Source organism: Chelonia mydas, chromosome 7 (assembly GCF_015237465.2).
Source record: "Chelonia mydas isolate rCheMyd1 chromosome 7, rCheMyd1.pri.v2, whole genome shotgun sequence".
Lineage (NCBI taxonomy): Eukaryota > Metazoa > Chordata > Testudines > Cheloniidae > Chelonia > Chelonia mydas.
In genome coordinates this window covers 40180609-40205966 of record NC_057853.1, presented here as the reverse complement: position 1 = coordinate 40205966, position 25358 = coordinate 40180609, and the positions used below count along the sequence as shown (strand labels likewise).

General features: G+C 41.0%; 1 protein-coding gene across 3 annotated transcripts in view; it reads left to right on the top strand.

The window, feature by feature from the left end:
* Positions 1-25358, top strand: part of IARS1 (isoleucyl-tRNA synthetase 1) — a 180292-nt gene that overhangs the window by 68955 nt on the left and 85979 nt on the right. For all 3 annotated transcript variants that reach the window (XM_037903463.2, XM_007055580.4, XM_037903462.2), the window contains one exon: positions 21780-21906. In XM_037903463.2, the coding sequence (XP_037759391.1) occupies positions 21780-21906 (127 nt within the window). The remainder of the gene's footprint in view (positions 1-21779; positions 21907-25358) is intronic.

The following is a 25358-nucleotide window of genomic DNA, read 5'->3' as shown; positions in this document are numbered from 1 at the left end:
CCAGTTTGTCCAGATCATTTTGAATTATAATCCTATCCTCCAAAGCATTTGCAACCCCTTCCAGCTTGGTATTGTCCGCAAACTTTATAAGTGTACTCTCTGTCGTTATCTAAATCACTGATGAAGATACTGAACAGAACCAGCCCCAGAACTGATTCCTGTGCGACCCCACTCATTATGCCCTTCCAGCATGACTGTGAACCACTAATAACTACTCTCTGGGAATAGTTTTCCAAACAGTTTTGCACCCACCTTATAGTAGTTACACATAGGTTACATTTCCCTAGTTTGTTTATGAGAAGGTCACACGAGACTGTATCAAAAGCTTTACTAAAGTCAAGATATACCACATCTACTGCTTCCCCCACATCCACAAGGCTTGTTACCCTGTCAAAGGAAGCTATCAGTTTGGTTTGACACGATTTGTTCATGACAAATCCATGCTGACTGTTACTTATCACCTTATTATTTTCTAGGTGTTTGCAAATTTTTAACTTGTTCTTTTCCTATTTTACCCTCTGATCCTACTTCATTTTCACTGGCATTCACTATGTTAGACATCCCATTACCACCAAACAAAAAAGTCATTAAGCACCTCTGCCATTCCACATTTTCTGTTATTATTTCCCCTCCCTCATTGAGTAATGGGCCTACCCTGTCCTTGGTCTTCCTCTTGCTTCTAATGTATTTGTAGAATGTTTTCTTGTTACCCTTTATGTCTCTAGATAGTTTGATCTCGTTTTGTGCTTTGGCCTTTCTAATTTTGTCCCTACATACTTACGTTATTTGTTTATGTTCATCCTTTGTAATTTGACCTAGTTTCCACTTCTTATGGGACTCTTCTTTCAGTGTCAGATCATTGAGGATCTCCTGGTTAAGCCAGGGTGGTCTCTTGCCATACTTCCTATCTTTCCAGTGCAGTGGGATAGTTTGCTCTTGTGCCCTTAATAATGTCTCTTTGAAAAACTGCCTACTGTCTACAATTGTTTTTCCCCTTAGACTTGTTTCCCATGGGATCTTACCTATCAACTCCCTGAGTTTGCTAAAGTCTGCCTTCTTGAAATCCATTGTCTTTATTTTGCTGTTTTTCCTCCTACCACTCATTACCCTATACACCTCTACCCCGATATAACACGACCCGGTATAACATGGGTTCACATACATGCAGTAAAGCTCTGACAGTAAAGCTCAGAGCAGTGTGTTAAGGGTGCCGGGCCGGGGCCAAGGGTTGGATAAGGGGCAGAGGGTCTCGGGGGTGGTCAGGGGCTCGTCCTGCCCCCCCCTACTCCACTCCGCAGGGTCTGGGAGGCAGGAGCTGTGTGGAGGAAGCACTTGTGGGGCCCCACAGTCCCAGAGTGGCCCGAGGGATTAGCGGGAGGCCGGGAGCAGCCCGCTCTGCTTCCCTGGCCCAAGCCGTGTCGCTTGGGGGAAGGGATCCCCCCCACACTCACCGGCAGTGCAGCAGCCCGGCTCCAGCCTGCTCCACTCTGCCAGCTCCCAGCCGCAGTGCTCCACTTCCTGCCACAGGTGAGTGCGGGACCTTTCCCCAACCCCGTCCCCCAGTGACGCAGCTGGGGCCAGGGCAAGGAAAGCGGAATGGGCTGGGGCCGCGTCACTCCACTTCCCGCCGCCAGTGAGTGCGGAGGGTGTCCTTTCCCCAACCTCCCCACACTCACCGGCGGCGGGAAGCGGAGTGCTGCGGCTGGGAGGTGGCGCAGTTGAGTGGGCTGGGGCCGTGTTGCTCTGCTTCCCGCTGCTGCCGGTGAGTGCCTGTCAGGGGGCGGGGTATGTGGATAGGGGACAGGGAGCCGGGGGGTTGGGTGGGGGGTAGGGTCCTGGCGGTGATTAGGGACGGGGGGGTCTCTGGAGGGGCTGGTCAGGGAACAAGGGGGGCCAAAGCAAGTGGTCTCCCCTATAACACGATGAGATTTTTTTTTTGTCTCCCCAGGACCGGGTTATATCTGGGTAGAGGTGTATTTTCATAATCACTTTCACCCAAGCTGCTTTCCACTTTCAAATTCTCAACGAGTTCTTCCCTATTTGTCAAAAATAAAATCTAGAACAGCCTCTCCCCAGTAACTTTCTCCACCTTTTTGAAATAAAAAATTGTTTCCAATACATTCCAAGAACTTGTTGGATAATCTGTGCCCTGCTGTGTTATTTTCCCAACAGATGCCTGGTAGTTGAAGTCTCCCCATCACCACCAAGTCCTGTGCATTGGATGATTTTGTTAGTTGTATATAAGAAGCCTCATCCACTTCTTCTTCCTGGTTAGCCGGTCTGTAATAGACCTCTGCCATGATGTCACCTTTGTTTTTTACCCCTTTTATCCTTACAGTGAGACTTTCAACAAGTCTGTCTCCTATTTCCATCTCAGCCTCAGTCCAAGTGTATACATTTTTAATATAGAAGGCAACAGCCCCTTCCTTTTTCCTCTGCCTGTATTTCCTGAGCAAGCTGTACCCTTCTATACAAATATTCCAGTCATGCATATTATCCCACCAAGTCAGACTGTGATGCCAACTATGTCATAGTTGTGTTTATTTACTAGCATTTTGAATTCTTCCTACTTGTTCCCCATACTTCTTGCATTACTATACAGACATCTAAGATACTGATTTGATTTCTCTCCCCCTCCCCCACGCCCCAGTTCTGTCTTGTCTCTCCTTTATCCCTGCTATAACAGCCCATGTTCCCCCCCAAATTCTGACCCTTCTCCCAGGTGTCCATGTTTTTGACTTACCTGTGGGCTTTGGTCACCTGCCCCCTTTGAACCTAGTTTAAAGTCCTCCTCACTAGATTAGCCAGTCTGTATCCAAATATGCTCTTCCCTTTCCTTGATGGGTGGACCCCATCTCTGCTTAGCAGTCCTTCTCCTGGAACAGCATCCCGTGGTCAAGGAAGCTGAAGCCCTTCCGGTGACACCATCTTCGCAGCCAGACATGCACCTCCAGGATGCATCTGTCTCTGCCTGGGCCTCAACCCTTGACTGGAAGGATTGAAGAGAACACCACCTGCACTCCTAACTCCTTCACCCTTACTCCCAGAGGCCTATAGTCACTTTTGATCTGCCTCACATTATCGTTGGTGCCCACATGGATGAGTAGCATGGGGTAGTAGTCAGAAGGCTGGATGATCCTTGACAATCCCTCCATAATGTCTCAGATACGGGCCCCTGGCAAGCAGCATACCTCCCGGGATGCCATGTCAGGGCAACAGATAAGTGCCTCCATCCCCCTCAGAAGAGAGTCACCAACTACCACTACCTGACGTTTCCTCCTGGGAGTGATGGCTGCGATCCTCCCAGCCTTGGGGGTACATGGCTTCTCCTCCTCCACCTTTGGGGCTGATTTTTTATTGCTAATTGCCAGGGCAGCATATCGGTTTTCCATCACCATCGTGGGTGGGTTGGGAGTAGGGATGGAGTACTGCCTGTTGCTGGACGTAACCAGCAGCCAGCGTCCTCCCTATGATAGAGCCATATCCTTCTACCCCCCAGTGGTGTGACAGCAGTCCTCTGTAGCGGGATAGCTTCCTCAGCCTTGGAAGTCTCCATATGAATACTGGCAATGAATTCTGCGGGGGCACAGATGCTCCTCAGCCTAGCCACCTCTTCCTGTAGCTCTCCAACCTGCTTCCTGAAAGATTCCACCAGCAGGCACCTTTCACACTGGATGGTCCCCCCCCGCAGCCCGGCTTTCTGTGAGTGGGAAATGCAGGCCACAGTCTCTGCAAGTCCACACCAGGATTTGGGTAGAGGCATCCATGGTTAGGTTGTTTGGATACAAGCAGAGGTGGAGGAGACAGGAGCAGTTTTGGCACTGGTGATGTGGCCCTTCCTAACCATAGCGATTATATTATGACTCCCTCCCACAAACTCCCTCCTAACTCCCCTGTTTGTGGTCCCCTTGGTTGCTTAGTCTCTGGCTTTTAAGGCCTTCTCTCTTAGGTCAGCCCTACCCCCTCGTTGATCACAAGGCTGATTGAGGCTGATCAAAGATGATCAAGGATAATCCAGGGAACAAAGGCTCAAACAATCCCCAGACACACAATCCCAACTGACCCAGTATCTGAAATAACTAAAATAGCCTGAAAGAGAGAGAAAAACACAAACAGCCAAGCAAACTCACTCACCCCAAGGTTAGTACTCTCACCTTGTTTGTTCAGCAGGGGGATCTTTGGTTAAAAATGGGTATCCATGGCAAATAAACCAAATAATACTTTTAACATACAAAATGAATGCCTTATGTGAAAAAAAATTAAATATCTGTGTACCATAAGTAACTAAGGCTTTACTGAAGAGGCAAGAGGAGGGAATTATTGGAGATGGCAGCCATTTTGAGATGCTAAGGCTTTGTGACTCAGCTGTGTGCTGACAGCACTCAGGTCTGTCATTCTGCACACTGACACAGCATTTATTGTTCCAAAGATTGTCCTAGGGCCTGCCTTCCTTCCTTCTCCCACCCCAATATGAGTTCCTGTCAAGCTTCTTATCATGGAAAGGGAAAAGAGGATGAAAATGTACCCTCACAAATGAGGGGAAGGGGGGGAAGAGGAGCAGAATAGAGAACCTTTTGGTTCTACAGTGCTACTTCACTGGTTGTCCAGTGTTTAAATACCCTGATGATAAGACAGCTCAGAGAGCGAAGGCTTTCGTGCTGTATACTCTGGGACTCTCAAACTGTAGCCCAGTTTGAGGAGTGACTTGAATTAATTTCTGCCATCCCTGTGCTCCTTTTTAGCAGGTGGATAGCAATTAAGATCTCCCTAAATAGCTCTTATGAAACTTGGCTTGCATGGAAGATTTTTTTTAAAGTGATATGCCTGCTGTGAATATTAATTGACATGAGAGAAATTAAGTAGTTTCTTGTTGTAGATTATCCAGAATGCTTCAGAGGTGGCTCATTAAGTGTGCAATAAGCAAATGAACAGCTTGGATTTATAAGGCGGTTTTATACTTAATATTGCTTTCAGTTTTCAGTAGCAGAGCATACTGCTGTTCTACTTTTGGGGAAAGTAATTGAAGAAGGAGGTAAAAGTGTTTTGCCCTCTGTTTGAATTAGCTTTTACAAGAAGTGTTTACTGTTCTGATGACTGAGAATGAGTATACATGTTGATTTGCCTGATGTCAATTTGAAAACTACAGTTATTTATTCATTAATAAGGAAAAGGAGTGTTTCAATAGTAAAAACAATATCTGTTTAATGGACTTTTAATCTTAGTATGGGGAGGGCATTTAGGGGTAGAACTTGAAGGTATATCCACCAAGGGCAATATTCATCCTGATCCAGGGGATCTCCACTTGAATTCTACTTAATCATCATGTTGAGGATTTAAGTGATGTCTACAGCCTTATGTACATCATTTGCACTGGAGATAAACTTGACCCCAAATGTAGACAGCTGTCGTCGAAAAGATAGGCTTATGCTAATAGTATAAGATACTGATGAAAAGTATGACAGTAATTTAAAAAAAAATTTACGCTTCCCCATCCAATGATTTTGTTAATGGACAGTATTCGTAACTCTTAATAATTACAAGAAAGTAGTTTGTCTTGGGAAAAGTTGCATGTTCCGATGACACACGTGCCGTAAGTTAACTGAACGCCTTATTTTTTTTTTTTAAAGGCATCCCGTAAAAGCAATGATGTTTTATGGGTTGGCATAATCTCTTTTTTGTGGCTTCACTGACACAGGGAAGCTTGTATTTTTATAAATGTCTTGTAAAATTATGCTGATTTCTCTAGCATGTGATTGCATAAAAAAATTATTTAAAAGCATCCAGGATATAGTAGTTAACAAAAAATCCTTATGTAGCAAAAACTACGTGAGTTTTAGACTCTCTCAAAAAAGGCTGCTCACTGAAAACTTTTCCCTTCTGTGTACCATAAGTCTCATTTACGTGAACCTCAGCCTTGGGGCTTGATTTCAGAGTTGCTGCGGTAATTTCCCGCTGACTTCAGTTGTAGGTACTCAGGATGTCTCAAAACCAGGTGCTTTGTGTTGGAGTGATTTGGCCATTTTGATACGGTCTTGGGAGTAGGACCTAACTTTTTACATTCTGATTTGGGTTCTTTGGGCTTCAGCATCTCCTAAAAATAGGAAAACTGGAAATGGATGCCTTTTGGGCTGTATTAACCTTTGCAAAATGAGTTTTATGACTGCCTTGCTTTTATAATTAAAACAAATGACTGTTAAGAATATTGTCCCTTAAGAATATTCTCTCTCTTCTTATAGATGTTGCTTTTGACAAAGCAGATTAAAATTTAAACATAGTTTGACAAACTTTATAACCTAATTGAATTCCTAATTAGTTTTTTAATGAATTAACTTACCACTAATACAGTTTTGAACAGGCATGGCTTTAAAGCTAGCAACTGTCTTCATTTTTAAAAATGAGCTAGTAATATCTTAAAAGAATGCACGAGCAAATGGAACAGTAATACTTCAAAGTTAAGTAGGAGCTCAGAGCTTTACAAAAAAGCTTCTCTATCTTCTATGACTGAAGTTGGTTGTCTACCCATTTTACAGCTAGGGAGGTGGAAGTACAGACATTGTGTGACTTGCCAAATGTCTTGAAGCAAGTGTGGTAAAACTGGTAAACAAAACTCAAGAGCCCTGATCCCCAGTGCCAATAAGCCACAGTCCCTTACCTAAGGCTCTGCTGCATGAACATTTCCCTTATGTTTCCTATACAAGGTTAGAATTGCTGGAATTACACTTCATTTTGTAACCTTGGACAAATCACTTCATCTTGTTGCTTCAGTTTTCCCATCTATAAAAGAGGGATAATACTTCCCTACCTTACACTGGAGTTGGAAGTCTGTGTAATTTATATTTGAGTTGATGAGGACTGTAGAAAAATGTGGAAATAAAAAGAAGAGATATGCAGAGTCAGCTGTTGGATGTAAATTTCAGTTTTAAAAAGGTCTCCTTTTTCTCACCCTCTCTCACCTACTTGTACTACTGCGATTAAGTTTGGCCAAAGGGTACCCATGTGACTAGTTATCAAAAACTCTACCTCCAGGCAGGACCCACCAACTTCCAGATCAGGCATTCTTTGTATCTAAAGTAAAAGCCCCATCACGGGGGCAATGAAGAATGATGGAAGGGGAGAAAGACAGATGCAAAAGACAATAAATGACTTCATTTTATTTTTAAAACCATCCTAACCTGTTACATTTCCCACCTTCAGGAGGCTTGATTGCACAAAGCATTACATCAGGGGTCGGCAACCTTCGGCACACGGCCCATCAGGGTAATCCACTGGTGGGCTGCAAGACATTTTGTTTATGTTGACAATCTGCAGGCACGGCCCCCCATAGCTCCTAGTGGCCGCGGTTTGCCATTCCTGGCCAATGGGAGAGGCGGCCAGCACGTCCTTGCGGCCCCCTGCAGGTCCCATTGACTGGGAATGGTGAACTGTGGCCCTTGGGAGCTGCGAGGGGCCATGCCTGCGGATGGTCAACGTAAACAAAATATGTCGCAGCCCGCCAGCAGGTCATCCTGATGGGCCACATGCTGAAGGTTGCCGACCCCTGCATTAGTTAATGGGAAACTCTGAGAGAAGACTCATCAGCTAGTTCTTACCTTTTCTCCATCTCGTCCCCAACTAGAAGCAAGGTCCCAAGGTCATATTTTTTTCTCTTTGAAAACAATCCTATCAGCTATTAAATCTAGTGCAAAAATCTATATTGATAATTTTGCAGCATTAAAAGCAGAAAGTCAGCAAATGTTAAGATTCTAATAATAATTACTTTTCATGCTTTTAATGCATACCTGATATTTTTTATAATTAGTGATTAAGTTGTGTATATAAATCAGATCACTAGCTGGTACAAATGTAGTCTGGGCTCACTTGCACGAGCTGAGGATCTGGCCTCCTGAATGTGATGGTATGTTACTATAACTAAATACTGATTTTGCACTTTTTGACTTGTGAATTTTGCAAATTCGTTTGTTGCAAATTTTAACTTTCAGTGTCAATTTGATGTTTAATATTTGAAAAGATAGCAGTTTGTTTTTATGGATGAGAAAGCTAACCCTGGGGATTTAACTTGTTTTAGCCCATTGATTTAACTTGAAGGGTTTTACTATACCTTTTTCGACTTCCAGCAATAAAATTAATTCTGTAAATCCCTTTTTTTGCTGTCTATCAGTGAAGATTTAGTTAAGAATAACAAATGGATATTTTTTTCCCCAAGTAAGCTGTTTAATTTTAAATGTGAAAGTTATATTTCTTTTATTTGGCATAAGTAGAGACTTTTTTTAACCAAACACCTGTAACTTCCTACTTTTTAAAATATGATAATAGAATTGTCATTTTTTGTCTGTGATCCAATATATTTAGTTTCCTTCAAGGCATCCACAATTGCCTAAGCATATAGCAAAGTCCAACACTAGATGGTAGCATTTACTGGGGAGAACGCAAACTTCATTCTGTCATCTAGACTGGGATGCAAAAGAAAACAGCTGCCAAAGTAACTCAATGTTTGTGTTATTTTAGGACAACGTAAGTGAGAGGGCATTATCACTGGTAAAAATCAGATTTAGTTTAGGTTAGAGTAATTTAAGGTCTTTTCTAGCAGTCCTGACACCTGGATTCTGATACAATAAATCTGCTATTCCTGTTCAAGGATTCTAGAGCAGAGACTACCAATTGTGACAATCTGTGGCAAATGTTCTTCCTCCCTAATGAAGTGGTCACAAAAAAACACTGTCACTTGCCAGGTAAGGGATTAGTTGAAATAAGGACTCCAGATTTGGAAGACTAATTGACTCACCTACTTTTAACAACAAGTCTCTAGAGAATTTACTAAATTATCAGTAAATACATTATGTTGAATGTCTGTCCTTTTATAAGTCTGTAAAAATATTAATGTATATGTGTTGAAACAGGCTAATTTGTACTCCAATGTAACATACTTTTGCATGCAAAGATCAAAACATTTTAAAGAAAATGGTGTGGAAAGAATTGCACTTGAAAATGCAAATTTTTCAGCATCATTGGCCAGATTAGGATGTTAAGAGTAAGTAGCATAGTGTCTGCGTCATGTAAAGTAAAAATCGTTGAGAGCTTGTGTGAAGGATCCTTCCCCACTCTGAACTCTAGGGTACAGATGTGGGGACCTGCATGAAAACCTTCCAAGCTTACTTTTACCAGCTTAGGTTAAAACTTCCCCAAGGTACAAACTATTTTACCTTTTGCCCTTGGACTTCCGCTGCCACCACCAAACGTCTAACCGGGTTTATTTTTGGGAAAGAGCCGTTTGGAAACGTCTTTCCCCCCAAAATCCTCACCAGAACCTTGCACCCCCCTTTCTGGGGAAGGTTTGATAAAAATCCTCACCAATTTGCATAGGTGACCACAGACCCAAACCCTTGGAGCTTAAGAACAATAAAAGAAACATTCAGTTTCTTAAAAGAAGAATTTTAATAGAAGAAAAAGTTAAAAGAATCACCTCTGTAAAATCAGGATGGTAAATATCTTTCAGGGTAATTAGATTCAAAACATAGAGAATCCCTCTAGGCAAAACCTTAAGTTACAAAAAGACACAAAGACAGGAATATCCATTCCATTCAGCACAGCTTATTTTCTCAGCCATTTAAACAAACAGAATCTAACGCATATCTAGCTAGATTACTTACTAAGTTCTAAGACTCCATTCCTGTTCTGTCCCCGGCAAAAGCATCACACAGACAGACCCAGACCCTTTGTTTCTCCCTCCCCCCAGCTTTGAAAGTATCTTGTGTCCTCATTGGTCATTGTGGTCAGGTGCCAGCGAGGTTATCCTAGCTTCTTAACCCTTTACAGGCGAAAGGGTTTTTCCTCTGGCCAGGAGGGATTTTAAAGGTGTTTACCCTTCCCCTTATATTTATGACAGCTTGATTGTGTGTGTACTTTGTATAAAATGAGTGGGTTCTCAACCTTTTTCTTTCTGAGGCCCCCCCTAATGTGTTATAAAAACTCCATGGCTCACCTGTTACACCACATTTGGTTTTCGGCATATAAAAGCCAGGGCTGGCATTGCGGGGTAGAAAGCAGGGCAATTGCCTGGGGGCCCCACACCACGGAGGGCCCCACAAAGCTAAGTTGCTCAGGCTTCAACTTCAGCCCCAGGTGGCAGAGCTCAGAGCCCCGGGCTTTAGGTCTGCACAGTGGGGCTTTGGCTTCCTGCCCTGGGCTCCAGTGAGTCTAACACTGGCCCTGCTTGGTGGAGCCCCTGAAACCTGCTCGCCCTGGACCCCTTTTTGAGAACAGCTGCTCTAAAATGTTTGTTGCTATGAGAAACAGGGTAGGATAGCAAAGGAAAATATTACCATACCAAAAAGACTGAAAATACTAATAATTTCAAAAATTAGTAGGGCACATATGGAAAGAATACAGTTTCCTTTTACGGAGGTGACCCTAACTCTTTGTGTAGGGTAGATGGCATGTGGACTATTGTAATAAACTTCCATGAGTTGGAGGGGAGAGATTCTTTTCTTGAAAATTCTGCATGTCTTTGCAAACTGTTGATTTTTTTTCATCTCTATTAATCCCCTTGCTACATGTTAAATTAGGTCTATGACATAGTATTGGAGCTAATTAAAGTGTCAGAATGGAATGAGAATTCACTTTACTTTTCTCCTTGAATTAAAACAGTTAAAAATTAATTTGAGGCACATTGAGAGTTGCTTATTGTAGGATAAATTAACACAAAGGAGATTTTAGATTCTAGGGTTTTTGAGGTCTAGATGCCTGTTTAAAAAGGCAGTAATTGTAAATGTTATACTAAGTTCAGACTACTTTTTCAACCAAAATGTGTTTAGATTTTCAGGAAACCTTGGTGTTTGAAATTGAGGGACTAGTGCTGTTTATTAGATTCTACTTACCCCTCCATTAATACAGCTTACTTGTGATGTGCAGCAACCACACTGGTTTCTGGTTTTAGGATTTGCTTGAAGAGAGAATTCCCATTATGCCAAAGGGCAGATTAGTTTTGGGCCCCAGATAAAATTAAACAAATTAACATTTGAGACCTAAAATAGGATTTGAGCTTGTAGAAGAGGAAGAAAACTAGTGCAGTAGCTTACTCCTCCATCATACTATCTTTCTTATTCTAGTTAAGGAAATTCTCTTTTTTCCCTGTAACTCTTAAAATAGTGTGTGGTTAAATGTTCGGCTTTTGCACTAAATTTCAGGATGTTAAAAATGTGTGTCTTAAAATAGCTCATAGCCCAAGAAGCTTCTTTTAATCATTAGAAATTTGTCAAGTGAAACTTGACTAACTATAGCTAAGTTACTGTGGCTTTCAGAAGAATGTAGTGAATAAAAATAGTTGATGATGGATGAAAAAGAATGAGTATATATTAAATATTTAATGTACTTAAAGCTATATAATCAGACACATAATTTCAGCTAACAGTTAAAGTTGTTTTGGTGGTAAAGTAAGTGACATTTCTGCTATAGCAGTATTTGACAGTACTATTTACTTGAATATTTACACTGTTGTCTTCAGCAAGACATGGAAATAATAGTGATGAGATAGTAGTCCTATATCTTGTGCTGGGAGGAAGAAATGGAGAAAGGTGTGGCAACTCATTTAGTGCTATAGTGCACGTATGAGCTCTGGAGTAGAATGAGTTTAAATCAATATTTAGAATTATAGTATGAGCACTGTAGAAACACTTCAAAGTAGGCTTGTGAAAAAAGAACAGCTGTCTTAGTCTTTCCTGTCAATCATTTTTATTTAATCATTATGTACTTCTTTATATTTTTTACCCTGCCCATCAATTTTGAAAATAAAAAACATGTTATATTAGAAAGTACCAGAACTAATTCTAACCAGTATTAGTCTCCAGAATGTTTCTGAATGGAGGTGAAAATTCTGACCAGATCAGCAACAATGAGTTAATTATTTCTATGTTAATATATAATTCAGGGCTGGAGCTACTCTCTGCTCTTCTTCCCATCCTACACCTAAGGTTACACAGGCGTAGACATCTCAGATCTTAGACACACTGCAGTATTTACACTTGGAGGACAGGGAAAACAATTTTCCTGTAGAACCTGGCTGACAAAGATCCTGTTTGAAGGACTTTATATCCCATTGGACCTCATGGCTTGCTTTTTGCCAGTGTAAATTTTGGCATTAGATTCTTAACTTGGGAAAAGGATGGGTCAGACAAAGAAAAATGATTGATAGTTCACAATGGAAGATTGAGGGATAGTAAATCTGGTTTCCATAGAACCTTTTTGCAAAAGCTTGAATTAAAATTTCACTGAAGAAAAGCCCACTTATGTCATTTATAAGGGTTTACATCACTCTGGCAATGTTGGGGCCTTAAAACTTTTACAGGTTTTTATGCTCCTGGGGGAATTGACTGAGAATGGGAACAGTTAACTAACAATAGAATAATTAACAATGTTACTATGCAGACAAGTTGCTGCATTTCTGCCTTAGAGAATGAGATCAATTAACCATCAACAGACACAATAACAAAATGTGGTGGGTCTTTTTTTTTTTTTTTTTTACAAAAGCTATTTTCTTTAACTTAAAAACAAACAAGTTTCAGTAACATGATACTAATATTGAACTAAGTGTTTTTTTTTCAATTCTCAAGAAGTTCAATTTCATTAGGCAGGCAGGCTGCTACATTTCTGCCTCTGGGATAGAGCCTTCCTCCTGCATAACGAAAACCTAAGCTCCGCCATGCCCCTCAAGCCGCAGTCTCAAGAGAGAGGGACAGTGTCTCTCACGCTTGTTGGCTATCTCCTCCCCCTGATGGTGATCAACGTCTTGCCCACAGGCATGCATGCCCAGTGCCCCCCCCGCAGTGATTTGCATCTCTGAAGCGGCTCCAGACACCCTGGGACAGACATGCTGCCGGGGAAGAGACATGTGTCCCCCTACAGGTTTCTCTTGCGTTTTTCTGCGCAGGGGGCACAGAAGTATATGGGCCCGTATGAGCGCAGAATTCTGTCAGGATTAGCAGTAGAAGGAGTTGGGGTTTTGGGGGGGGATGGAAGAGCAGAGATGAGGTCTCCAGGAAGGGAATGGGTATCTTGGACAGATAGTCTTGATCTTTCTTCAGGAACTACAGGAAGAACATTGAGTATCTCCTTTCCCTTTTGTGATTGGAAGAGCATGATGTGTGGCCAACAGGTTGGGAAGCAAGCTTTGGAAAATTAACTCAAGGGCTGTTGTTGTTCCCTGCAACACAATAAGCAAATATTTGTATAGATATTATTTGGAATAATTAGTGTTCAGTTCATGCATTCTTGTAAAAGTTCTAAATAGAAGCTGCTCTTGATATTTTCTGATGTGCAGAAAAGCCACATGTGTCAGACTGGAAAATCAGTAGCTATTTCTGTTGAAACAAAATAAAGGGACAGAGTACCACATGGCAGAACAATTAGCTGATTGGTAAGACTGTTAGGCTTTGGCATTTGACCAGTCCAAAAATAATCAGTCGATTGATCAGTCACATATTGTCCTTGTTAAAAATGGTTAAACATTTTAAAGCACTAAATTTATTAGAACAGTAGCAACAGTAACAAAAAACAGGGGTTCACTTGATGAAATAATAGGCAGCAGGTTTAATGCAAACAAGGAAATACCTTTTCACACAATGTACAATTAACTTGTGGAAACTCATGGCCCTGGAATGTTGTGGTGGCCAAAAGTATGACTGGGTTCAAAAAAGGACTAGTTAAGTTCATGGAGCCTAGGTCCATCAATGACTATTAACCAAGACAGTCAGGTCTGTAATCCCATGCTCAGGGTACCCCTAAACCTCTGCCAGAATCCAGGAATGGCAGACATGGGTTGGTCTCTCCAAAATTGCCCTGTTCTGTACATTCCCCCTGAAGCTCTGGTACTGGCCATTGTAAGAGACAGGATACTGGGCTAGATGGACCATTGATCCGACCCAGTATAGCAGTTCTTATGTTCTGATTATACCAATTGATGACCCTCATGTTATAAATCCAACAGAGCAGCATACCATTGCTGTTAGTGAGCCCCATCTGTAGAAGATGACAAGATCTCTAGTGTTGCACTAAAAGCTAGCATCAGGCTCAGACAGTTTCTCTAGAAAAAGGAAGCATGGCTTTATAGCTCAAGGGGAGAGAGAATTCAAATGTTTAAACTTTCCCAGTTATTGTACACATTAAGGAAAATAAATTACTTTTTTTACACATTTTGAGGAGGCAAAGAGAAAACTCTTAAGCATTTTAATGTCACTGGGGGATTGTACCAGCCTCTGGCTATGTTAAATAGGACTAATAATTTAAGCTAATCACAGTGTCTAAGAACTTCTTAAAAAAAGGAAATTAGTTTCTGTGAGAGCAGTGTAAAGAGAAGTTTTCCACACTGGTAGAGAGATGGTCACATGCTAATGTTTGTAATACAGTTTCCACTTGTGATTGGAGAGATGGTCTCTGAAGGTCAGTATGAAGAGTGTTACAGTAATAAGTTTCAACTCTAAAAGAATCCGTGAAGCCTGAATATTCTTAATTTCGGTGCAAGAAAGCTTAACCGTTGGATTTCTTTAAGCTATTTCAGCCATAATTACTTGACGTTGATAGTTACAGAGCTTATATTCTTAGCACAAACAAAAAAGGATAGTGCAGTGGAAGATAACTTTTGAAGGTAAAAAGGTCAGAAAACATTAGCAAAAAGTTACATCATTTAGTTATCTGTCTCAAGTATTTTTGTTGTCTGATGCTTCCTTAGTTGGCTGAAGAAGCTTTCAGGCCTAGTAGTAATCGCATCCATTAAGATTTCGAATGCACCTGTATCAGCATAAATGAAACTGTTTAAAGAGCCAGTACCTTCAGCAGGCTGCAGAAGAGGTTTTAAGTGCTGGTGGTGTAAGATCTGGCTTGTGGACCAGACTGCCTATACTCCAAGAAATCCTGGATGAATTTTGGGGTGGGAAGGGAAAGTGACTGGAAGAGGCAAGCAATAAATGACTTAGCCTGTTTTTCCGCTCAGTATGTCGAAGGTGAAGAGAAAACCACTAGGTCTTTTTCTCAGGTAATGATCAAAGAGATTCAGCATCATATATATTTAAGGCCAGATTGGACTCTTGTGATCATGGAGTTTGACCTCCTACCTAACATACATACTAGAACCTCACCCAGTAATTTCTGTATCAAGTCTGTTACTTCTGTTAGAACTATAGAATGTCTTTTAGAAAAACATCCAGTCTTGATGTTGATACTTCAAGTGATGTAGAATCCATCACATCACCAGAACAATTGTGCCGATTGTTAATTACCTTCACTGTTTAAATAACATAATTTTTTGTAGTCTAGGTTTGGATCTCTAGGTTTGGATCTGTTAGGGTTTCCCTCCCATCTAGGGTTGGGAGGGTAGCCTTCCCGGGACTTCTGTATTAGCCAAACAAACACAGAGTCAGGACTCTTAGATAAACTGAGGCACTTTAATGCTAGCAAGTACAACAGCTGAAGGGCTCACCAATTCCTACACAGAGGAATATGGCGAAGCCCAGAACAAAGAACAAGGTAGAGCTTTTATAGCTTTGTTCAACATCCTTTGTGATATCTCTTCCAGTTCAAACCGGTCAACCCCTGTTGGTCTGAGTCCTGAGGTATGAACATGGAGGCCCATCTGTATAAGGAATTCTTTCCCCAAACGGGGAGTACAGGTTACACATAGTTCAAATTCTTTCTACCCATAAACATAGGGAAAGGACAGATAAGCATAGAAAAAAGACAGAAGCCTAGCTTTACATGATTATAGGGTTGTTTTCTGGTTCTTTTCTTTATCAGATCATATTATGCCTTTTTCTGCTAGATCAAAGAGCAGTCTATTATCTGAAACCTCTTTCCAGTGTAGGTACTTGTAGAGGATGATGGTTACTTTTTAACTTTCTGTCGGATAAATTAAATAAAATTTCTTGAGTCTCTCACTATAATGCATGTTTTCCAGATCTGGTATTGTTTTTGAAGCTCTTTTCTGAACCCATCCACTTTTTCAATGTCCTGCTTGAAGTGCGGACACAGAACTGGATACAGTAGTCCAGTAATGCTTTCACCAATATCACAGAGAGAGGAAATATCACCTCCCTATTCCTTCTTATTGATATTCCTTTTCTTATACATCCAAGGAGTGCATTAGTCCTCTTAGCTACAGCATTGCCTTGGGACCTCATGTTCAATTAGTTGTCTACAGTGACCCCTTAGTTCAGTGTGACCACATCTGAGGAGAAATTCCCCCTTCTTTTGTGATCTATGTCCTTTGTTTTTAGACCTTGCATTTGATTGTGTTAAAATACTGGTTGTTCAAATGAGCCCACCTTACCAAGAAATCAAAGGGTGATCTGTATCCATCACTCTTTACCACCTCACCAATTTCTTTGTTATTGTCCACTAATTATCTTGGTTCTTTTTTTTTTGGTTACTGAAAAACATACTGAATAGTATTGTCAATAACTGACCCTTGTGAGACCCCACTAGAAACACCTACACTGGATGACCATTACCTATTTACAATTACTCTGAGATCTCTCTGTCAAGTGTTTTTAATGTATTTAATATGGGCTCCATTGGAGGATTTTTTGGGGGGCGGGGGGGTGGGAAAATTCAGATTTTATGGGAGTGTCAGGGCTAAGTCAGATACCTAACACAAATCTATTATTTCAACAGTTACCTTTATTAACCAGACAATTGATCTCATCAAAAAACGCCATCATGTTTGTGTGTTTGACAAGACCTATCTTCCATAAAACCATGTTGATTGGCATTAATTATGCTACTGTCCTTTAATTCTTTATGGCTTGCCCATTAAGTTCTCGCACCTGTGGTTCTTCAGTTTGGGAATCTGTGATCAGTGGCAGCCTTCTTAAAACAAGAATTGTTGGGTTAATAGTGGGAACAAAGTATTAGAGACTCTCAGCAGGTCCCTATATCTGTCTGGTTCCCCTGAACATCTACTGCCCCTTTCTCTTTAAACCCTGCTATAGTTCTTTTGTTCTTCTGGTCAAACCAGTTCAGCAGGCTCAGCAGGAGGTCTAGCCAGAATGCTTAGGGCCAGTAGTTCTGTCTCTGTATGTTAACAGTTGAGGTGTGGCTTAGCTTGAGTTCTGTTCCTTCTTACCTGTTTTTCAAGACAGACCCTTGCTGAGAGAAACCAATATAATCATATAGAAAATACCCCAGTAACAAGGTCGATATACAGTACCATAAGTTATCACAAGATGGCTCCCAATCAGTCAACCTGATACACATTTAAAGAATTCCTTCTTTTTGTCCTTAACCCTGCTGGCCATAGGTTTTTTAATTGATACCTTGAGCTTCCCTTATCAATTGTCAGAATTTACTAACTGTTGATTTATACTAGTTGCGATCTGCTTCTTCGTTTTTCCATTTGTTAATTAATAATTTTTTTTATTGCTGCTTTCACCTCACCATTTAACCGAGATGGCTTTTTAACTAGTGAAGCCTTCTTTAGTGTTTGTGGAATTATTTTTTGGAATCTAACAAAGCATATTTAGACAAACACACCCTCAGATATTATGGTGATGAGTACTATAGAAAATCCTAACATGGTTGCTTGAAGGATGCCTCTGGAAGAGTTTCTGCTTGAATCACTGGCTGGATAGGCAGGTGAGAATTAGGAAATTCACACTACTGCTGGATTGCATATACCTGGCTATCATATATTGGACTATATTTGTTTCACCAAACTGATCAATGTTCATACTCTTTGGCAAATTACTCGTTTTGAATTGAGTTGAATTTTATTAAATATTTGAGACTCATAAGTATTGAACTTGAATTTCATTAGTTTTATTTTAATGTTTTGCTTTTCTTGAATTAGTAGACTTCAGAGTTACCATTTTTCCATACTATTTTGCATACTTGCATGCAAGTACTTTTGAGTCATGGCTACTTCAAATCTTAGAAAAAACAATCAATAAAATATTCCTGTGGATAAGTCAGGATCTTTTTACGCTCTTTAGTTTTTAATAGTTCTGTGGGGTTTGGGGAGTGGAGTTAGGGGAATATCAACACTGGTGCTATGAGGGATGTAGGTGAAGTCAGTGAAGAAAAAATATTTCAAAAGCACATAAGTCCCATTGACTTTTTACAATTTAAGACTTAAACTCTATGATCACATGGGTGCTTTTGACATTTTAAGTCTTTGAATGTCTTTTTGAAAGTAAAAAATAATTCTGGATATTTTTCCCTTAAATTTTGTACACTCTTACTTGTGTATTTGTGACATTTGGCTTAAAGAAATATATCACCAGCTCAGTAATGTTTATAAGCCTATGGCAATACAGGGTCTGAAAATGTAGTAGTGCCTTGATGTTCAGTGAAACTTCAAAAAAAAATGCATTGACTTCATAAGGAATATGCATAATTAATTTTAAGTTCCCAGGGCTGCTTCCTACAACCCACCACTTCTTTTATGTGCTCTGACTTTTAAAATGTTTCTTTAGGCATGAAAGTAATATGCTGTTGACCTCAAAAGTTACCACTTTTTCTATTACATTGTATAGGCACTGAATTGAATTAAACAGTTACGTCTTAAAATTCTCTTCAGCTGTAACTATGTGTTTATAAGGCAGTAAAGCCCCAAATGAGTTATGCAAGTGAATCCCATAATTCTCAAAAAAGTTCTCTCTAGGCCTGAAAGGTTGTCTTTATATCGAGCTTTAGCATGCAACTCTTTTTATTTTTTTATTGGTGCTTCTATCAGTGAAAAAAATCCTTTAAAAAAAAGTTTTTTTAAACTAAAGAACTGGAAAATGCACAAGTTCTTCTTTGAGTGATAGCATATGCCCATTTCCAGTGTAGGTGCGCACACACATACAGCAGAATGGACGTGTGCAATACAGCTCAAAGAACCTTTACAAGAAGGTAACTATCTGAGGTTTGGGTTTGTTTTTTTAACAAATACAGCAGGCTGTGGCCTGTGACTATGTAGAGAATGTGAATAATCAATTGTTAACCAAACTATCAGATTAATTAGTCTTGACAGAGTATAATCCTCAACATTATCTTTGATCTCCAAGATATTTCATACGCTCAGATCTCGTAGTTAAACATCTCTTAAAGCCCATTAAGCTAGAAATGAAGTCTTCAGAGAGTGTTGCCATTGACTACATTTTTTTTTTTTTTTTAATTTGAGACCCATGAACAGTTTTACTAAGAGTAAGGCAAGAGCCATCACCTTGTGGGAGAGTTAGTGGATCTGGAACTTTGTTTATTCTCAAGGTTCCATGCTCTGGAATAGTCTCTAACTCATGCAGTGTTGATAGAAGTGATATCCATGGAGCAAAGGCTGGTGATAGGTGCTAAACAGCTGCCCACAGTGGTGAGCTGGAACTGGTTCGCACCAGTTCACTGGAACCAGTTGTTAAATTTAGAAGCCCTTTTAGAACCGGTTGTCCCGTGAAGCCCTTTTAGAACCTATTGTCCCTCATGATTATTCACATTCTCTACATAATCATGGGACAACAGGTTCTAAAGGGGCTTCTAAATTTAACAACCAGCCAAAAGTGGCGGCTTAGGTGCTGACTCCTTGGGTGCTCTGGGGCTGGAGCACCCACGGGGAAAATTTGGTGGGTGTAGAGCACCCACCAGCAGCTCCCCGCCCTGCACCCGGCCCCAGCTCACCTCCACTCCACCTCTGCCCCTGAATGTGCTGCTCTGCTCCGCTTCTCTGCGGAGCGGAGGTGAGGTAATCTGGGGCCGGGCGCCGGGTGGGGAGCTGCCAGTGGGTGCTCTGCACCCACCAAATTTTCCCAGTGGGTGCTCCAGCCCCGGAGCACCCAGGGAGTCGGCACCTAAGATGCCACTTTTGATGTGATCAGTGGGGGAGTGGCCGCTCCACCGCCCCTAGGAGCCAGAGGGACCTGCCAGATGCTTCCTGGGAGCTGCCCCAGGTAAGCACTGGTGGGACTCCCCACCTCGCCCACCAGCAGGTCCCTCTGGCTCTTAGGGGAAGGGCGGAGTGGGCAGCCACTGCGGTGGCCAACGAGACCCTCCTGCCTGGTTCTAGGGGCAGTCAGGGGACAGGGGAGCGGAGTGGATGGGGCAGGGGTCCCGGGAGGGGGGTGTCAAGAAACGCAGGGGGTTGGATGGGGCAGGAGTCCTCGGGGCAGGGGCGGGGCAAGAGTCCCGGGGGGCGGGGGTGTGCCACGACCTCCTCGTGGGGTGAGGAGGGAACCAGTTGTTAAGATTTTGGCAGCTCATCACTGCCAATTTAGCCTAGTACAACTGAACCTTTAACTGTTGTCTTACAAGCCCCTTAGAAGATTTTCATGCATTAGCCCAAAATGGGGGGGTGGCTGGAAGCCTGCAATATCAGAATTGGTTTTTTTTTTTTCAGAACTGTTTTTGTAAGATAGTGATAATGTGAATTTTTCTAATTCTTTATCTCAACTTCTAGTAGAAATTTTCTAAAGAAAGGTATTCCAGTGGAGTGTGAACATCATTATTACCTTTTGTATGGGTATGATATACATCCATGGGCACATTGTAGATATTTGTCTAATCTAACACAGATGTTGATTGAATTACTTTGAAAATGAACAATAAAACATAACATTCATAGAATCATAGAATATCAGGGTTGGAAGGGACCCCAGAAGGTCATCTAGTCCAACCCCCTGCTCGAAGCAGGACCAATTCCCAGTTAAATCATCCCAGCCAGGGCTTTGTCAAGCCTGACCTTAAAAACCTCTAAGGAAGGAGATTCTACCACCTCCCTAGGTAACGCATTCCAGTGTTTCACCACCCTCTTAGTGAAAAAGTTTTTCCTAATATCCAATCTAAACCTCCCCCATTGCAACTTGAGACCATTACTCCTCGTTCTGTCATCTTCTACCATTGAGAACAGTCTAGAGCCATCCTCTTTGGAACCCCCTTTCAGGTAGTTGAAAGCAGCTATCAAATCCCCCCTCATTCTTCTCTTCTGCAGACTAAACAATCCCAGCTCCCTCAGCCTCTCCTCATAAGTCATGTGCTCTAGACCCCTAATCATTTTTGTTGCCCTTCGCTGGACTCTCTCCAATTTATCCACATCCTTCTTGTAGCGTGGGGCCCAAAACTGGACACAGTACTCCAGATGAGGCCTCACCAGTGTCGAATAGAGGGGAACGATCACGTCCCTCGATCTGCTCGCTATGCCCCTACTTATACATCCCAAAATGCCATTGGCCTTCTTGGCAACAAGGGCACACTGCTGACTCATATCCAGCTTCTCGTCCACTGTCACCCCTAGGTCCTTTTCCGCAGAACTGCTGCCTAGCCATTCGGTCCCTAGTCTGTAGCGGTGCATTGGATTCTTCCGTCCTAAGTGCAGGACCCTGCACTTATCCTTATTGAACCTCATCAGATTTCTTTTGGCCCAATCCTCCAATTTGTCTAGGTCCTTCTGTATCCTATCCCTCCCCTCCAGCGTATCTACCACTCCTCCCAGTTTAGTATCATCCGCAAATTTGCTGAGAGTGCAATCCACACCATCCTCCAGATCATTTATGAAGATATTGAACAAAATTCTTGCACTTGCATAGCATATTTGAGGAGTCAGAAGAAACGACACTATTATTTTTTTCTCCAAAGGTCATACAAGTAATAAATGCAATTCCTAGCAAATGGTCAACACAGTAACCTGAAACTGCACCAATTATTGCAAATTTCAAAAAGTAAATCACTTTTCTTGTGATCTGGAGGTATGAATGTAATGTCTGCCTATCAGATGACTTAAAGGTTTAGTTTGCAGATAATAATTTAATTGCTGTTAACTATCGTAACAGGGTTCCTGACTTTGTGAGAGAGAAACGTTTTGGAAACTGGCTGAAAGATGCACGCGACTGGGCTATTTCCAGGAACCGATACTGGGGAACACCTATCCCTTTGTGGGTCAGCAATGATTTTGAAGAGGTATGTAAGAAAACAAAAATCTCCAGTTATTGACAAAAGAAATCCTGCTATGTTACAAAGTTGGTTTGCTTAGTTTCCTAGAGCACAGAACTGTCCTAGTGCTTTGCAGTTTGAAGTGCTCTGGTAATAGTTCTTAAAACTGCCATGCAGGCAGAGGACAAAAAGGAGTGCTTTTTTTCTTCATCTCTCTAACGTAAAATTTCAGGTGTATTTTTCTTGTTTGTTTTTTATCTTTTAAATTAACCTCTACCCTTGAAGAATCTACAGCGTCAGGAGAACTGGTGAAATTATAACATCGTAAGATAAAACTGAGAAGAGAAGGATTTTTTTTAGTCACTATTTTTCAGCTTTTGATTTTAATTTCTAACACCCAGGAAAAAGTCTGTGTATAACTGGTAGTTACAAACCGCCTAAGATTTTCTCTTGTAAGTTAAGCCTACATTCGTAGAAAAGCTAACATATAAATACATGGTAATGGACTGGGTGAGTTGTAAGGTGTCTCAGCATTAGTAGCATGAAGTAAATGTACAAAACTATATACTGGGGTAATTGGCAGTGCCCAAGTTCCTGGTCTCATAAAACACGCAGATGTTCAATTTCTTTAAAGGTAAAATACTCCTACTCTAGGGATCAGCTTGATTAGTCAATTCTCATAATGCAAGTAGGTGGAAAAAGAAAACAAGTGAAGTTGTCAGGATGCCCATATAAGCCTGAATGGTGGTGATAGCATTCTGAAGCTTCTTTTCCTTTCTACCCCCCTTGCTAATAAGGAGGTAACACATATTATCACTCTGGACTGAAGCAGGATAACTGAGAAAATATAAGTAGGTAAAAAGTAACTTTTATGCCTCACACCCTTTCCCTGTTCTTATGTTTAAAAACACTTCTACTGCCCAACAGAGCAAGATCAAATTATTTTTGCCTTGATCTCCTGTTTACTTTTATAAACAAAAAGGTATGTTTTCCATAAAAATTGACACAAATATTGCTGTATTGTCCATATATGTTGGCAGTCTCTGCTGTCTTACTGTACTATAAAAACTTACATTTGAGAAGCTACCGTTTATATTAATCCATCTTGCTTTCCTGCTTAGAGATGCTTCAGGCTTCTGTTATGATGTCTTCCTGATTTTGATATGATCTTCCTAGGGCCACTGATGAGGCAGGTCTCCTCAAATGAGGAGAGGTTTTATACAACAGGGAGGTGGTGGAGACTCTTAGGCTAAGTGAATCCTGACCTGCATCTAACAGCTGTGTATTATCCTTCCCTTGCAGTATTATGTCCTGCATGACCCCTGGAAAAACTAGGACACATTCTCAAACTGTGATCCCTGGACTATTCGTTGGTGGTCCATGAAGAGTTGATTGGTTGCTTTATGCTAACAATGTTTCCCTGCAGCAGATGCTATACTGCATTGAGATGGCTAAAAATAAAACAAACACTTTCTTATATTACTCTTCCTTGGAAGCAAGCGCTGTAATTCTCTGAGTGCCCACCTGTGGATTAAAATCCACTTCTATGACTGACATTTTTGTACCTAATGAGTACAGAATGGCCAAGTCAAAATGAAAATACTCTATACTGATTGGTAAGGGTTTTAGTCATATGAAAAAAAATCAGTACTGTACTGTGCTAAAATATTTCAAGTTTGGTCCTGCAGCTGAAAAAGACTGGACAAAAGACTGCACTATCCATATTTGCTTCTGGTAATGCTCCTTACAATCTCTGTCCCTCTTTTACTGATGAAATCTTTACAATTCCTTTTCTAATTTGGAAGATTGAGCTTTGTGTCCATGCAGTTTAGTGCAAATAGCCTCCAGGGGTCAGACATTGGGAAGAAATGGTTGAATGCATACAGACATCTCTCATTTCTCCTGAGACTGCATATACCCACTGGCTAGAAAGCAAGTGTTGAGGTTTGGTAATCTGGTATGGCCACTGGGCCACAGTAAAATTCAAACTGAGTTGTACCTATGTTCACTCATATTTTGTATGAAAAGGGAAGTTGTTTCAAAATTAATATAAAAGATAGGTTAACATTGGAACACTCAGAACTCTTGAACTTTACCTTGGTCCAGTAGCCATACCAGATTACTGAACCTCAACAATGTGCCCTTCAAAAAGGAACACTCCATGCATGCAATTATATTTTTCCTGTTAAAATCAGGAAAAAAAAATGTGATTTATTTTTTAATATATAGAAAGGTGACTAATTGCTAGTGAAGTGAAATATACTACAAATCAATATCTAGTCTCTCACAGTTTTATTTTAGCTGCACAAAGTTTTGGCATATTATAAGGTAGTAGAAGCAAATAAGGTAGTAGAAGCAAATAGTGGAAGGTGAGCTTTGAAACTTGTGTTTTTTATTACTCTTTGAAAATCATTGTTTTAAGAGTTTAAACCTATAAGTTTCTGAAGAAAGGACTAAGCAGAAAATCCCATTTCAACTAGATGTAAAATCTTTTAACACAGCACAACCAGGTTTATAAAGCAGGAAGATGATAAAATGTTCTAGAAAACTGGCTTACAGTTTAATTGAAGTTGCTGAATATTTCGTGAAGATGTGGTTCAGAGGCTTTAGTGTGGCTTGGAGCACCCCTCACTCAACTGAGGCATTTGACCAACTAGTTTTATTGCCAGTAGTCCTGTATAACAGCACTAACCACAGGAAATCCTTGGTTATGCTGTTTTGAGTCTACGAGGAAATCTTTTTTATGTCCTGCACCCAGTCTGTTTTGTTTCCGTTTGTCAAGTTGCTGTTAGGCTGCCACCTCTAGATCATCTTGTCAAGCCTTCTTCATATAAATCATCCCCTGTAAGTTTCTTTTAAAGCTCCTAGGTGGTTTGCTTGGTACTGATATGCAGGTGGGAATCTTCTGTTCTCTCTTCTCATAACACAAAGACAAGGGGAAATTCAATTAAAGGGGAAAATCAAAATGGATAAGTTTCACATGTGTAATTAAACTGTGGAGCTCATGGTTTCAACAACTTCTTGTGGCAAAGACATAAGCAATATCCAGAAAGGACTGGACATTTATATGGATATCAAAAATATCCAGATTTACAATTTATAACAAACATTTCTTCTTTGAGTGCTTGCTCATGTACATTCCAATATAGGTGTGTGTGCAAAAGGGATATCACATTTCATGCTTCAGGGTTAAGCCAGTCTGTAACTATCAGATACCATGATGAGACCTAGTGTGGGGCAGACTATCCCCCATCTGCCTGTTTGAAGGGTACTTACTCCTTTCTCTGAAGCATCTGCTACTGGCTACAGTCAGAGACAGGTTACTGGATTAGATGAACCTCAGGTCTGATCCAAACTGGGTACTCCTATGTTCCTATGATGAGGTTGAATTGTAGGTATAGATTGCAACACTGGGCAGTGTGTGTCCTGCCAGTCTGATTCCTAAATGCTGGAAAACTGGCCCACCATTAAATATAATT